Here is a 12,013-nt window from a genome sequence, read left to right on the forward strand (position 1 = left end):
GCTCAATTCTCAAGCCCTATGTTTGTGGCTCTGATGATGGTATATATTTGGGTCTCTTTGTGACTATTTCATGAATGATCTGGTATTAGTCTCTAGAATAGGGAGAGTGTTAGTATTATGAATAATGATGTTGATCACTTTGGGGACTATTTTGTGACCTCCTGAGAATGTACCCTGTACTAACACTAACTGTACAAGAAAAATATCAAAAAAAAAAAAAAAAAGAATCATGCAATTCCATGACTTTTTATATTTTCTACCACTCAATCTGTAAACAGCAGGTGCCAAATCACTGTCTTACTAAATTGCCCCATCTGTACTTGTTTCTAAAAATAAAGCCAGATTTAAGCATAACCAATTCAGATTTGGTCCTAGCTCTGTATTTTTAAAATTTACCAAATGGTCAGCCTGATGGCCCTTCAGTCCCTGCGTCCAGCTCCATCTTGCTACATTATGGTTGAGGGGTTTGAGTTGATTTACAAAGGACAATGTAAAAAGTCATCAGGAGAGGATAACAGGAGGCCACCACAAAAGGTCACCACTATCAGCCTTGACAAACCCAACTCCTTCATTTCAGCTCTAAGCCTCACATTATGGGCTTGCTTTCCAGTACACAGGTCATTTTCTGGTTCTGATTACAGGGCACCAAACTCACTGACAGATGTATTCAAGGGAATTTGATCTCTCCTATTGTAAATGGAAGACCAGCATGGAAGTGAAATGGCTGGGGGAAGTGGGGGGACTTACCTTGCAGCCTGCCACTTGGATTTAATTTCCTCTAATCTTTGCCTCTGAAGAGAGAGAGGGCCTTGGGATTTGTCTCTCTCACTTTCTTTGTTGTAAAAATGCTTCTCAGCCGCTTTCCCTGTTTTCTCCATCAGTCTTGTCTCAAGAAGAAAATGAACTGGGAAAATTTCTCCGATCCCAAGGCTTCCAAGATAAAACACGAGCAGGAAAAATGATGCAAGCCACAGGCAAGGCCCTCTGCTTTTCCTCCCAGCAAAGGTGCGTGACCTTTTTTGAGGCTGTGCTTGGGGGGAGGGATCCAGAGAGTCTGGGGCCCACTTTTTCCCTAAGGAGAAAGGACACAGTTTAGAATGCTTCAGCCTGAGCCTGAGAGGTACTATTCTGTACCTCCCTTATTTCCACTCCCCTCCTCCTTGCTATTTAATCTTTTTGTCTTCTGCTGGGGGGGGGGGGGCAGGGCGGCAGTACATATGCCAACCACTGTGAGTGAGTGCATTTGACCTTCAAGTCCACCTTATCTCCTTTCTGCATTTGCTTAAAGCAAGAGCCTAATGAGACCAACTTGAAAGATTCCCTCTCTGCTCTCTGTGGGCTAATTAATGACAAAGAGGTGCCATGCCCAGACCACACTCCTCAGGCTCAGGGTCAACAGCAGCACCTGAGAGCCTCTTAGAAGCAGAATGGAGGCCCTACCCCCATACCTACTAACTCTGACTACATTTCAACCAGATCTACAGTTGATTCTGATATATGTGAAAGTTTGACAGTCTCCATTACAGTGGAAATTCTGACAGAGCGGTTGGATTTCAAAACACAACCACAAGCAGTGTTTACAGACTATGTTAAACAATCCTGAACTTTTGTGCCACACAACTGCTCTTTGTGCCAGAGAAAAGAGACTGGCTCTCTCCTTCCTTACTAACTAACAAGCCCCAGAAAATGTCTCCATTAACACCATGCAGAATTATATGTAAAGAAAGTTTGGCAGGTAGTTTCCAAGATTATTTAAGCTCCAGAAATCCCCGTATTCAAGTTACCCACCTCCCTCTTAGTTACCCTAACTGCTTTCTCTCCCTGTGATCTAAGAACAGGTCTTTGATTGGCAAGTCACACGAGTGTTCCTATGGAAACCCAAGAAAGATGGAGCTAAAAAAAAAAGGGGGGGGAACCAACAATATCTATAGGCTTTCAGTGACCCCCATCCTCGGACATTTTGGTTCTTGCTAATGATTTTTGGACCCTGACTTGTAGGCATTAGCAGCAGTGAGAAATGAATGTAGCCATTTTCTCCAGTTCTCTGCCACTTTCATTTTTTAAGAGTATCTTATAATCTTGAATCGCACCTTTTTTAATACTTAAAACAGACAAACCCAAAACAGAAAAATTCTGAAACATTTGATAGGTAGTTCTTTTGTGTATATGGCCTTGTCCAGTCTTACAAGGATAATCGATTACTGGAAAAACAGAAGTTAATGCTTTTATATTAAGCACGAAGACCACTGATTTCAGTTGAGAAAAAAAATGTGCTCATACACCAAAATTAATATCTACTTACAAAAAAAAAAAGTATCCAAACCCAGACCTTGAGAATTACTGTATTAATCACATTGTTAATTATCCTATCCTATGCTATTTGGTTGCAGTCTGGATGATTATGGACCAAAATGATCCCACAAAGTACAAACACAGCATCTTAAGTTAATGTACCTTAATCCCCCCATACACACACACACACACACACACACACACACACACACACACACCACACCACACCACACCAGTAAAAGCAATCAACAAAACAATGCAAAAGGTACTTGAAATATCTACCATCAACCTGCAAACTGCAGTCTGCACTAATTTAATGAGGTGTGACCACCTCTGCAGTTTGGAAGGTTGCCCCTTACACCTTTCCCAGCTGCTCACCAGCTATGTGGCATCCCACATAGTTCTCCTAAGTGTAAAGGAAGCTTGGAAAACTTTATAAAATTCTTCTATACTTGAATTCTTAGTTGAGTGAACATGATTTAGAGTATTCCAGAACATGTTATATTAAGATTTAATTGAATGTGCACATGAGTGCAGATGACGGTGGAGACCAGCAGAGGGTTCATACCCCCTGGAGCTAGAGTTACAGGCAGTTGTAAGCCATCTGACATGGATCCTGAGAATCAAACTTGGGTCCTTGGCAGGAGCTGTCCATGCTCTTAACGGTTAAACTAACTTTCCAGCCCACAGAATATGTTTTTAGCCTAAGCAGCACCATAGCAGATAGTTTTTGTACATTATACTGTATGATGATCAGTTAGCAAATTGGTATTTTATCAAATAAAGCTAATCTTTTTACACTCAACATACTCATCTTTTAAAACAAAAACAAAAAATCAAAATTAAACAAAAAGTAACTCCACACAGGATTACTTGTACCCTCCGTTCTTTTTAAGGATGCTGGTTTTGTAAGAGAGAGGGAGAGAGAGAGGGAGAGAAAGAGAGAGAGAGAGGAGAGAGCAGGAGAGGAGAGAACATGTCCATGCCCACAGAGGTCAGAAGAGGGTTTCCAATACCCTGGGAGTTGGAGTTATAGGCAACGCTAAGCTGTCCACCCTGGGTGCTAGGAACAGAGCTTAGGTCTTTTGTAGGAGCAGTGCTCACTTTTAACCACTTTCATCCAGGCCTTCCACACTAAAGGATAAATATCCTAGAGTAACCCTTTAGTTATTTTATTAATTATTTCCACTGGGTAGATTTTCATAAATGGGAAGATGGGCCAGTCTTGCATTGGAAGATTTTCACTTAGTAAAAATGATTTTTTTTTTCTTGGTCTAGACTCATTTCCTTATACTCCAGAGAGTGGATTTTCTCCATTCTGATTCATATAGATCAGCTAATGGCAGTCGTGTGGTTCTCAGCCTTCCTTACAACTCCTCTTGTGGTGACCTCCAAAGGGGCTCGAGACTCACAGGTTGAGAACCACAGGCTTATGGTTGCCTTGTATGCCATTTTATTTTCTAACATCATGTTATTATAACTTTATAGATATCTGTATAATTTCTAATACTGTATGGGATTGAGAACAGTTTATTGATAATACTCATTTTCAGCAAATGTAGGAAACATTATACTAAGGCTAGAAGAAGAGAGATGGACTCAGAATGTGAGCAGCATCCTTGGGGAGCCATCTGAGTACTGTTTATATCTTTAAATAGGAGTCCTCCCTGTTATAAACCTCCACACTGTGACTTATTTGTTAGGCATTGCTTCTGCTACACATTCTGTTGGATGAAAGGCAAGTAGCAAATTTAAACCACCAGTTTAAAATACAAACTTACTTCACGACACAGTGACATGACTTTTTGAGAAGACTTTTTTTTTAAGACTTATCTATTTATTATGTATGCAGTATTCTGCCTTCATGTATGCCTGTATGCCAGAAACGGGCACCAGATCTCATTAGAGGTGGTTGTGAGAAACCTTGTGGTTGCTGGGAATTGAATTCAGGGCCTCTGGAAGAGCAGTTGATACTCTTAACCTCGGAGCCATCTCTCCAGACATCTAGGTACAAAACTATGGGCAAGCTTCTGACATAGGTGTGTTCAGTACTTAGAACAATACATTACAGGCAAAAGGAAACATGAAGAAAATAGCATGAGATTTTTTTTTCTTAAGGTTTATTGTGGCATTTATAATTTTAGAGTGCCCCACATGTAAGGCACAGTGACCACTGACAGAATGCCGGGAGCTCACTTCTGCTCACCAACACCATCTTGCTCTTTGGCCGAGAAACTTGTTATGCAAATAGGAACTTAAACGTTCATCTTATGTTTAATTTTTGTGCCTATGCCCTGAAACTTCATAAAGAATGTTTTGTGTAGCTGGAAATAGAACTTAGTGGCTGAGTGTGTATTACTCCTGCAGAAGCCCAAAGTTTGATTCTTAGCACCACACCAGGTGGCCCACAACCACATACAATTCCAACTTCAGGGTCTGACATCTCTTGCTTCCAAGGACACCTGCACTCATACATACAGACACACGAGGATGATTAAAAAATAAAAGTAAGCATTCGACAAAAGAAAGAATATGCTGTAGTGAGATAGTTCTGTTCGGCCTATTTGTTTATCCTGATCCTTATTTAACCACGTTAATATGCTTTCAAAGTGTGATTCATCTGACTTTGACTCTGGTTTCAGATATTCCAGAAGCAGTGTTTTGTACCCCAAATAAATATTTTACCTAAAGTTGGGATATGCCTTCTTTTTTACTGAATAAATAACAGTTTGTTAAGGCTGTTGGTTACTGTTATAATAATTTTACACTTGTACATTCATTTCTGGTGTGATGCTTATTTTTCACTGGTCATGCTTGAGATGGAACCCAGGCCTTCATTACTGCTAGTCAAGTATGTACCACTGTGCTGAAGCTCTGGCCTTCACCCCTCCATCCCCCTCCATTCCTTCCTTCCTTTCTCTGTCTCCCTTTCTTTCTGTCTCTCTTTTAAGCCAGGATCTCAGGTAGCCCAGGTCTGCTAAGATGAATCTTGAACTTCTGATTTCCCATTCTTCTGCTGGGATTAAACCTGTGTACTACCACACCTAGTTTCATATTTTAGAAGGATTGAACTATGTAGCCTATCTGATAAAAATGACATATAGTTGACCGTTAGTAACTGTGTTCTTCTTTCCCAGATCATTTTAAAATGCTTCAGTTCATGATTCAGCCCTGTTTCTATTAGAGCAAACTGCAGACACTCTGCCTTTTAAGCAGTGATCAAAATGGCCAAGTCAAGGACACCCTAGTCATGCCTGCTCCATCCCTCCTCACAGGGCAGAACTTCAGGAACAGAAGAGACAGGGAGTAACCAGGAATGGAAACAGGAATGGCCATGCCTTAACCGCCCTTCATTGACCTAGGATTTGTTTCAACTTCAAACACACACTGTACAGGCCTGGAGCCACCCAGCAACACCACACAGAGTTCTTGCTAGCAGTCTAGTTCATTAAAAACCAAAGGATCAGAATGTGGGCAATTGGTAGATGATTCCTAAGTTCACACACATTTTAATTAATGTCTCAATGAAGCATCTGTGTTCTAGACACTGTTCTAAGTTCATGGGTTTGTGATGAATGCAGAACATGTCAGGGATTAGAACTATTGCTTTCCTTTGTTACATGATTGTAGCTATACCCTCTTGTACGCAGGTTGGCTTTGCGAAACCCTTTGTGTCGATTTCACCAAGAAGTAGAGACTTTTAGACATCGGGCCATCTCTGACACCTGGTTGACGGTGAACCGCATGGAGCAGTGCCGGACAGAATACAGAGGGGCATTGTTATGGATGAAGGACGTGTCTCAGGAACTTGACCCAGACCTCTACAAGCAAATGGAGAAGTTCAGGAAGGTAGGACGTTTTCTGAGTGTCAACAAGAGGGGCACCTGCTAGAAGTGTGACTTGAATCCCTGGTAAGGAAGACATAACTCAAACGCACCAAGGATACAATTAATCATTGCTGACATTTTTTTTTAATGTGACAGAATACCAATTAATGTGATATATAATTCTCTAAGGAGAAGAGAAGAGACAGCTGGAAATTGCTGGAATTTAGTAGCTTCTTTTCATTGAAGTCAGATTTTCATATAATGTGCACTTTTATAAGGTTATCACTTGTAAATGCCTCTTCATGCATAACTAAATATCCAGGGTAGCTCACACAAATCTAGTAGGTAAGAATAGGCTGTTTGTCAAGTCTTTTTAATTGCTAATTCATGTTAAAAATTAGTAAAATACTAACAGTCCCTTTGAGATATACTCAGAGACACTGGGGACCTAGTAGTATGGTTGGGTAGAATGGGGTTGACCTTTCCTGCTATCGATCCCTTCAGAAATTTCTCTGAGGAAAATAAGAGCTGAAGAGATGAATCTAAAATTTCCCTGGGAGAACTGGTGAGCAGCTGAGGAAACATCTTCAGTTCCTTCTTTTTAAAAACTGTTTGGAGCCATTTGTCACACAGGAATACATCCTACCACTGGGTGGCAGTCATACACTGAGCATTCAATGAACATGTGGAATGATTTTTGTCCTTGTGTACAATGTTGGTAGTTCTTTGTTTGGGCAACTGGGTGTGCTTTGGGGCGTGAAAGAAAAAAAAAATCATCCAAATTTTATGCTTGACATAATATTGTATCCACTTTCTTAGTCATTTCAGCTGATCCATTCGTTATTAGAAATATTGCTCAAAAGGCCTAGATTCCTTTTTAGGGACATCACTTTGGAACTGTGTTCCTGGAACCCTGGCTGGTATGCAGGAGGTTAAGAAGTGTGGGAATGGAAGGGTGGAAAGAGCTTCTCTTGCTCAAGACAGTGGTCGCGATTTCTTGACCTAGATATTAGAGCCATGCCAATCCCTCTGGAGGTTAAGTTTCCTCTTGGTTTGTAATTCAGATTCCCTCCCTGTAGTAAGAACCAGCATGGTTTTCTCTCTGGTCTTTTGCACATCAACATCTGCCTTCTCAGTAAGGCAGGCCACTGTGCCCAGGCAGAGGTGGGATGGAAATGCTTTTCATTGATGATGTAGCTATTGTTGAATTGATTCATTCTCTGAAAGACGAAAATCAGGCTTCATGGTAGTAAATAAATGAAGTGATTATGGTTTGCCAACTAGATGCTGGTGAGCCCAGGCTGTTTTGCAAGTTTTCTGACTTTGTAATGATGCCAGTCATCATGCCTTTTGTCCTTATTTTCTATTGGGGATTGAGGAACATGGAGTGTGGGGGGGGGCGGTATTCGAGAAAAGAAAGAATGAGAGGAAAACAAAGCTACCTCCAGGACACAGTGCTGACTTTGTTTAATTTAGTGTTACCTTAGTGCTCGCCATAGTCAACACATACTTTTTCTTTTGTGGATGAGAATGATGCCCATGGTAGGCCACTAACCCAAGGTTCAGACAAGGAAACAGAAGCCTGAATCCCTGGAAATATGTACAGTTTCCCAACTAAGAGACAAAGATAAGAAAGTTCAAGAACATGCCTGGAAGCGGCAATGGCACTTTCATAGCAATGCCTTGCCTATGAGCTATTCATACAGAGAACAGTTATTGGGTGGCTCCAGTGTGCCAGATAATACAAGTAAACAGCTACTCTGGAAGGCACAAGATGTTTATGTGGATTTGTGTTTATTTGGTTTGTTTGGTAGGGGGTGGTTGCTAGCTGAGGAAGGGCAAACAAAAACCAAGTCCTCCGTCATTTGGTTTGAACATTGAAACATTTCCCATGGTTTAATGTCATCAATCTCTTGATTCTGGAAAATATGGGTGGTTTGGGTTTTTTTTTTAATCCTTTGCCATGCAGTAGTTGCTGAAGCTGTGCCTGCCTCCCTAATCCTGTGTGTGCTGGATTCAATTTAATAGCTGGATGTGGTAGACTTGGACTTGGGGAAAAGAGTAATTTTTTTGAGAAAGACTATCTTCAAGAGTGGATTTAATTAGCCTGGACCCTCTGCAAGGACAGGGGACTGACTACATTGGTTCTCTCCAGAGCCTAACCCCAGGGTTATTGCCTGGCCCTGATTAACACTGCCCTGCCAAGTGGCAGTATTCCAGGCAGAGTCCAAGGTGCCAGAGCCACCTCTCCTCAAGTCACTCAGCAGCCCACTGCACGTAGGTGACCTCCTGGCGCTTTGGGAATTGATCGATGGGGTTGTACCAGTGAGAAGTCATAGGACCGATGTGTGTGTGTGTGTGTGTGTGTGTGTGTGTGTGGCTTGCTGCCATCTTTGGGGACACTCTAAAGTGTGCAGTTTTCTGTTCTGCGTGGTGTATTTACAAATTCACTCTCCTTAAGCTTCAGAGTCTTGTCCCAGTGGGATTCCACCTTCAACAGAGTCTGTTTATCTCTCGAGGGTGTTACTGAAGGCCTTTGGGACAGTGACTCAGCTGTCCTCAAGGGGTTATCTCCTCAGTGTCGTCTCCTCTTCCACACTTCAGCTGATAAAGCCTGGACTTTAGGTTTGGTTGAATTCACATATTCTGCAGGAGAAAAGGTTACATTTTTTTTTCTTCCTCATGGTTATTGCCCCCTGTTACGATAAATCATGAGGGGGTCCTGGGCAGATTCCATGTCAGGTGAGGTTGACAGGGATAGAAGGACAAACACGCCAGGCAGGCAGACAGAGCTTAAGTGAGAAGTTTTATGAGAAAGGGGAGGAAAGAGAAAAGACACAGAGACAGAGAGAGAACAGGAAAGCCCTGTCGCCCCAGGGGGACAGTGGTAAAGAGAGCAGGACAGATCGGGGAAAGAGAAGACAGGAGGAAGAAAAAGAAGAGCGAGCAAAGAGAGTGTAAGCGGGCAGAGGTCTTTCAAAGGGGCCCTTTTCAGCCTGCCTGACCAGGGTGGTTCTGAGTATATCTGCCAGGTGACAGGGGCAGACCAGCATAAGGCCTGAATCCTTACAACCCCTATTTGGGATTTTTTTAGAATGCATTCATTAATCTACTTATCCATTTAACAAATTATATTGAAGCCCAGTGGCATGCCATTTAGCACAGAGGAGCATAGCATAGCAATAGGTCCTGTCTTGTGCAATCAGTTGGGCAGAAAACAAGTAAATACAATGCAGTGTGTTGAATGATTAGCTGCGGTGGAATGGTACTACAAAAACAACAACAAAAGCAAAACAAAAACAAAAAAAAACTGTAGACTATGAATCCCAGACGAAGTAATCCCCACAAAACAAGGAAAGAATGAATAGTATGAGAGGGTGTGTTGTCAACTTACCATTTAGAATCACCTGGGAGCTAGGTCTCTGTGCATGCCTGTGAGGGGTTATCTTAATTACATTAATTGATGTGGGAAGGAAGACCCATCTTAATTGTAGACAATACCATTTCATGGGTTGAGTCCTGAAGTAAATGAGAGTTGAGTGTACACATGAATCCATTGTTCTGTTTTGACTGTGAAGAGGATACGACCAGCTACTTCATGCTTTCTGCCTTGACTTGCTGCCGTGATAGGCTGTATTCCGAACCATAAGCTAAAACAAACCTTTCCCCTTTAGGTTGTTCTTGTCAGAGTATATTATCACAGCAACAGTAAAGAAACCAAGACAAGTAGGAAGGACCTAGATGGAGGGAACAGGAAACAACAGAGCAGAGTTTCTAGCTGTGGAGTCAACTTGGACAAAGGCCCAAAGTGAAAGCAGCATAGTATCTAGAACCAGGGCCCAAGTGAGGTGGGTGTGTAGAGACAGATGTGCTTAAGCAATGGGCCATCCAAGGGAAGCAGGACTAGAGAAGAAGGGACATCTATAAGGAGGGAATGGAAAACTGCTGAGAAGGGGATAAGTATAGCAAAATTTGTGATTCCCAACAGCTCAGTCAGATTTCATGATAGAACAGAGAGTCCAAGAGTCCAAACCAGATGAAACATGGTATGACTGGATCACGGAGGGATGAAGACCAGAGAGAAACACACTGTTCTGACCTCTGGCAGACTCAGTGGAGCATCACTTTAATTACAAAGCTGTTTATTATTTTTAGAAATAAGCAGAATGAACAAATAAATGTCAAATTGGCAGTGAATTTTCACCTCCAACCAAGACCTTTTTTTTTTTTTCTTCAGCATTTCCCAAATGTCAGGAAACTTCAGGCAGCGCAGTCATAGTGAACAAGACACACATGATGAATGAAAATTTAAAATTAAACAAAGCAAATGATCTGGCACACTTTGAAGTACAGAGGCTGTGGGCAGCTCTGTGCATCAACATCAGGAGGAGTCTTTAGCAAGTGTTTGTGTGGGGAGCTAAAGAGGAAATCTTGCTCCTAGCCTTTCTGGAAGAACCATGCTAGTAGTAATCTGCTCCTTGTCAAAGGACTGGGAGGAGGGAGATACCTGGAGAGTGAGACCCCCATGGAGCCTTTCTCCATGCTGAAGTGTAGGAGCTGATGGGTGGATGTGCATGGGTGGAGCTCCTTGTCAGTGTACAGTTGGAGGCTCCTCCTGACAGCATGATTCACCCTGGTACCACGAGGTATTTTATGAGCAAAGTTAATGTGTGATATATGTGCCCTTTGAAGGCAGAATAAAAGGGTATAATTTAAAAATAGAAGTCAGCTTCTCGTAGCAGATTACATCAGCTGAAGTTGTGAGCCCCAGCAGAGCCTCTGAAGCCTGTGCCCTTGAGAGCTCCTGTGGTCAATTAAGTGTCTTGTTTTTCTTGAAAGGCAGAAATGGGATGGAAGGTAATTATTCTAAATGGAATAAAAGCTGTGTTGGGTGTAAGGAAATAGTTCTGGAGCCTCTAAAGAGATAGTATGGAAATGTATACTTGGCATTTGCAGGACTCAGGCTTTATAGACAAGGGTATGGAAACCAGTGTTTTTAACCAGAGCCATTTACCAAATAGTTTAATGAAATCCTGCAGCAGTTGTCTAGTGTTTCATCACAGTAATTCAGAAGGATATCTAAAAGGCACTCTAGAAACTATAAGTGATACATGCTGGGATTCATAGGTGTGTCTGTCTCCGTTAGAAATACCATTAGGTTATAGAGCCCAGTTAATTCATCAGAGGACATGTTCCAGTAAGGCTTATTAATGAACACTGGCAGTTTAACTAGTCTGAGAGTTTGGTCAACGACTAATAAATAGCAATATTGATGATAGATTTTTTTTCCCCTGTGAACAAAGAGTTGGGTTAATTAATTTGACAGTTTTATTAATTACTGCTGAAATCATTGGTTGTTGTTAAAGGTCAGGCTCTTTTAGCAATTGAGGGCAGGTCCCAGGGGAGTTGAAGCCTCTTAGTATCACATACAGGACAGTCACCTCCCCCCCCCTTCTCCCTGCCCTGTGAGACAGACCTTCAGTTTCTGCCTTGATTTCTGCCCTCTGGATTAAACTGGTTCCTGCTTTGATTCAGTGCCTGACTAGGTCTGGGAGCCACAGCCAAGCTGGGTAGAGTGAATAGGTAATGTTTTGTTTGGTCTGTACAATAGGCTAATGTTAATTTATCTAAGCAGAGCTTTAACCCTCCTGGACTTTTCTTAGTTCCAGTATAAAAAGAGGAAGGGGGCTGGCTCCACTCTCTCTCCTGGCTCCATTCATTCTAGAATTCTGTATATGGGTTGAGCCCTTTTATGAGGTGAGGTGAAAATTCCTTTTATAAAGTTAATACTCTTTTAAATGTATCTGTTTCATCATTCTTCCTGTTCATTGGTTAGTTTTCAGTATGTGCCTGTGTTTGTTTTGCTTTGGATGTTTAACTAGAGCACTTGCTAT

At 41.9% G+C, this 12,013-nt stretch overlaps 1 protein-coding gene across 1 annotated transcript in view; it reads left to right on the forward strand.

The window, feature by feature from the left end:
- Ica1 (islet cell autoantigen 1) overlaps positions 1 to 12,013 on the forward strand; it is a 131,600-nt gene that overhangs the window by 30,117 nt on the left and 89,470 nt on the right. The window contains exons 5-6 of the mRNA XM_051177120.1: positions 882 to 1,005; positions 5,943 to 6,141. Coding sequence (XP_051033077.1) covers positions 882 to 1,005; positions 5,943 to 6,141 — 323 coding nt within the window. The remainder of the gene's footprint in view (positions 1 to 881; positions 1,006 to 5,942; positions 6,142 to 12,013) is intronic.

Source organism: Phodopus roborovskii, unplaced genomic scaffold, assembly GCF_943737965.1.
Source record: "Phodopus roborovskii unplaced genomic scaffold, PHOROB, whole genome shotgun sequence".
Taxonomy (NCBI): domain Eukaryota; kingdom Metazoa; phylum Chordata; class Mammalia; order Rodentia; family Cricetidae; genus Phodopus; species Phodopus roborovskii.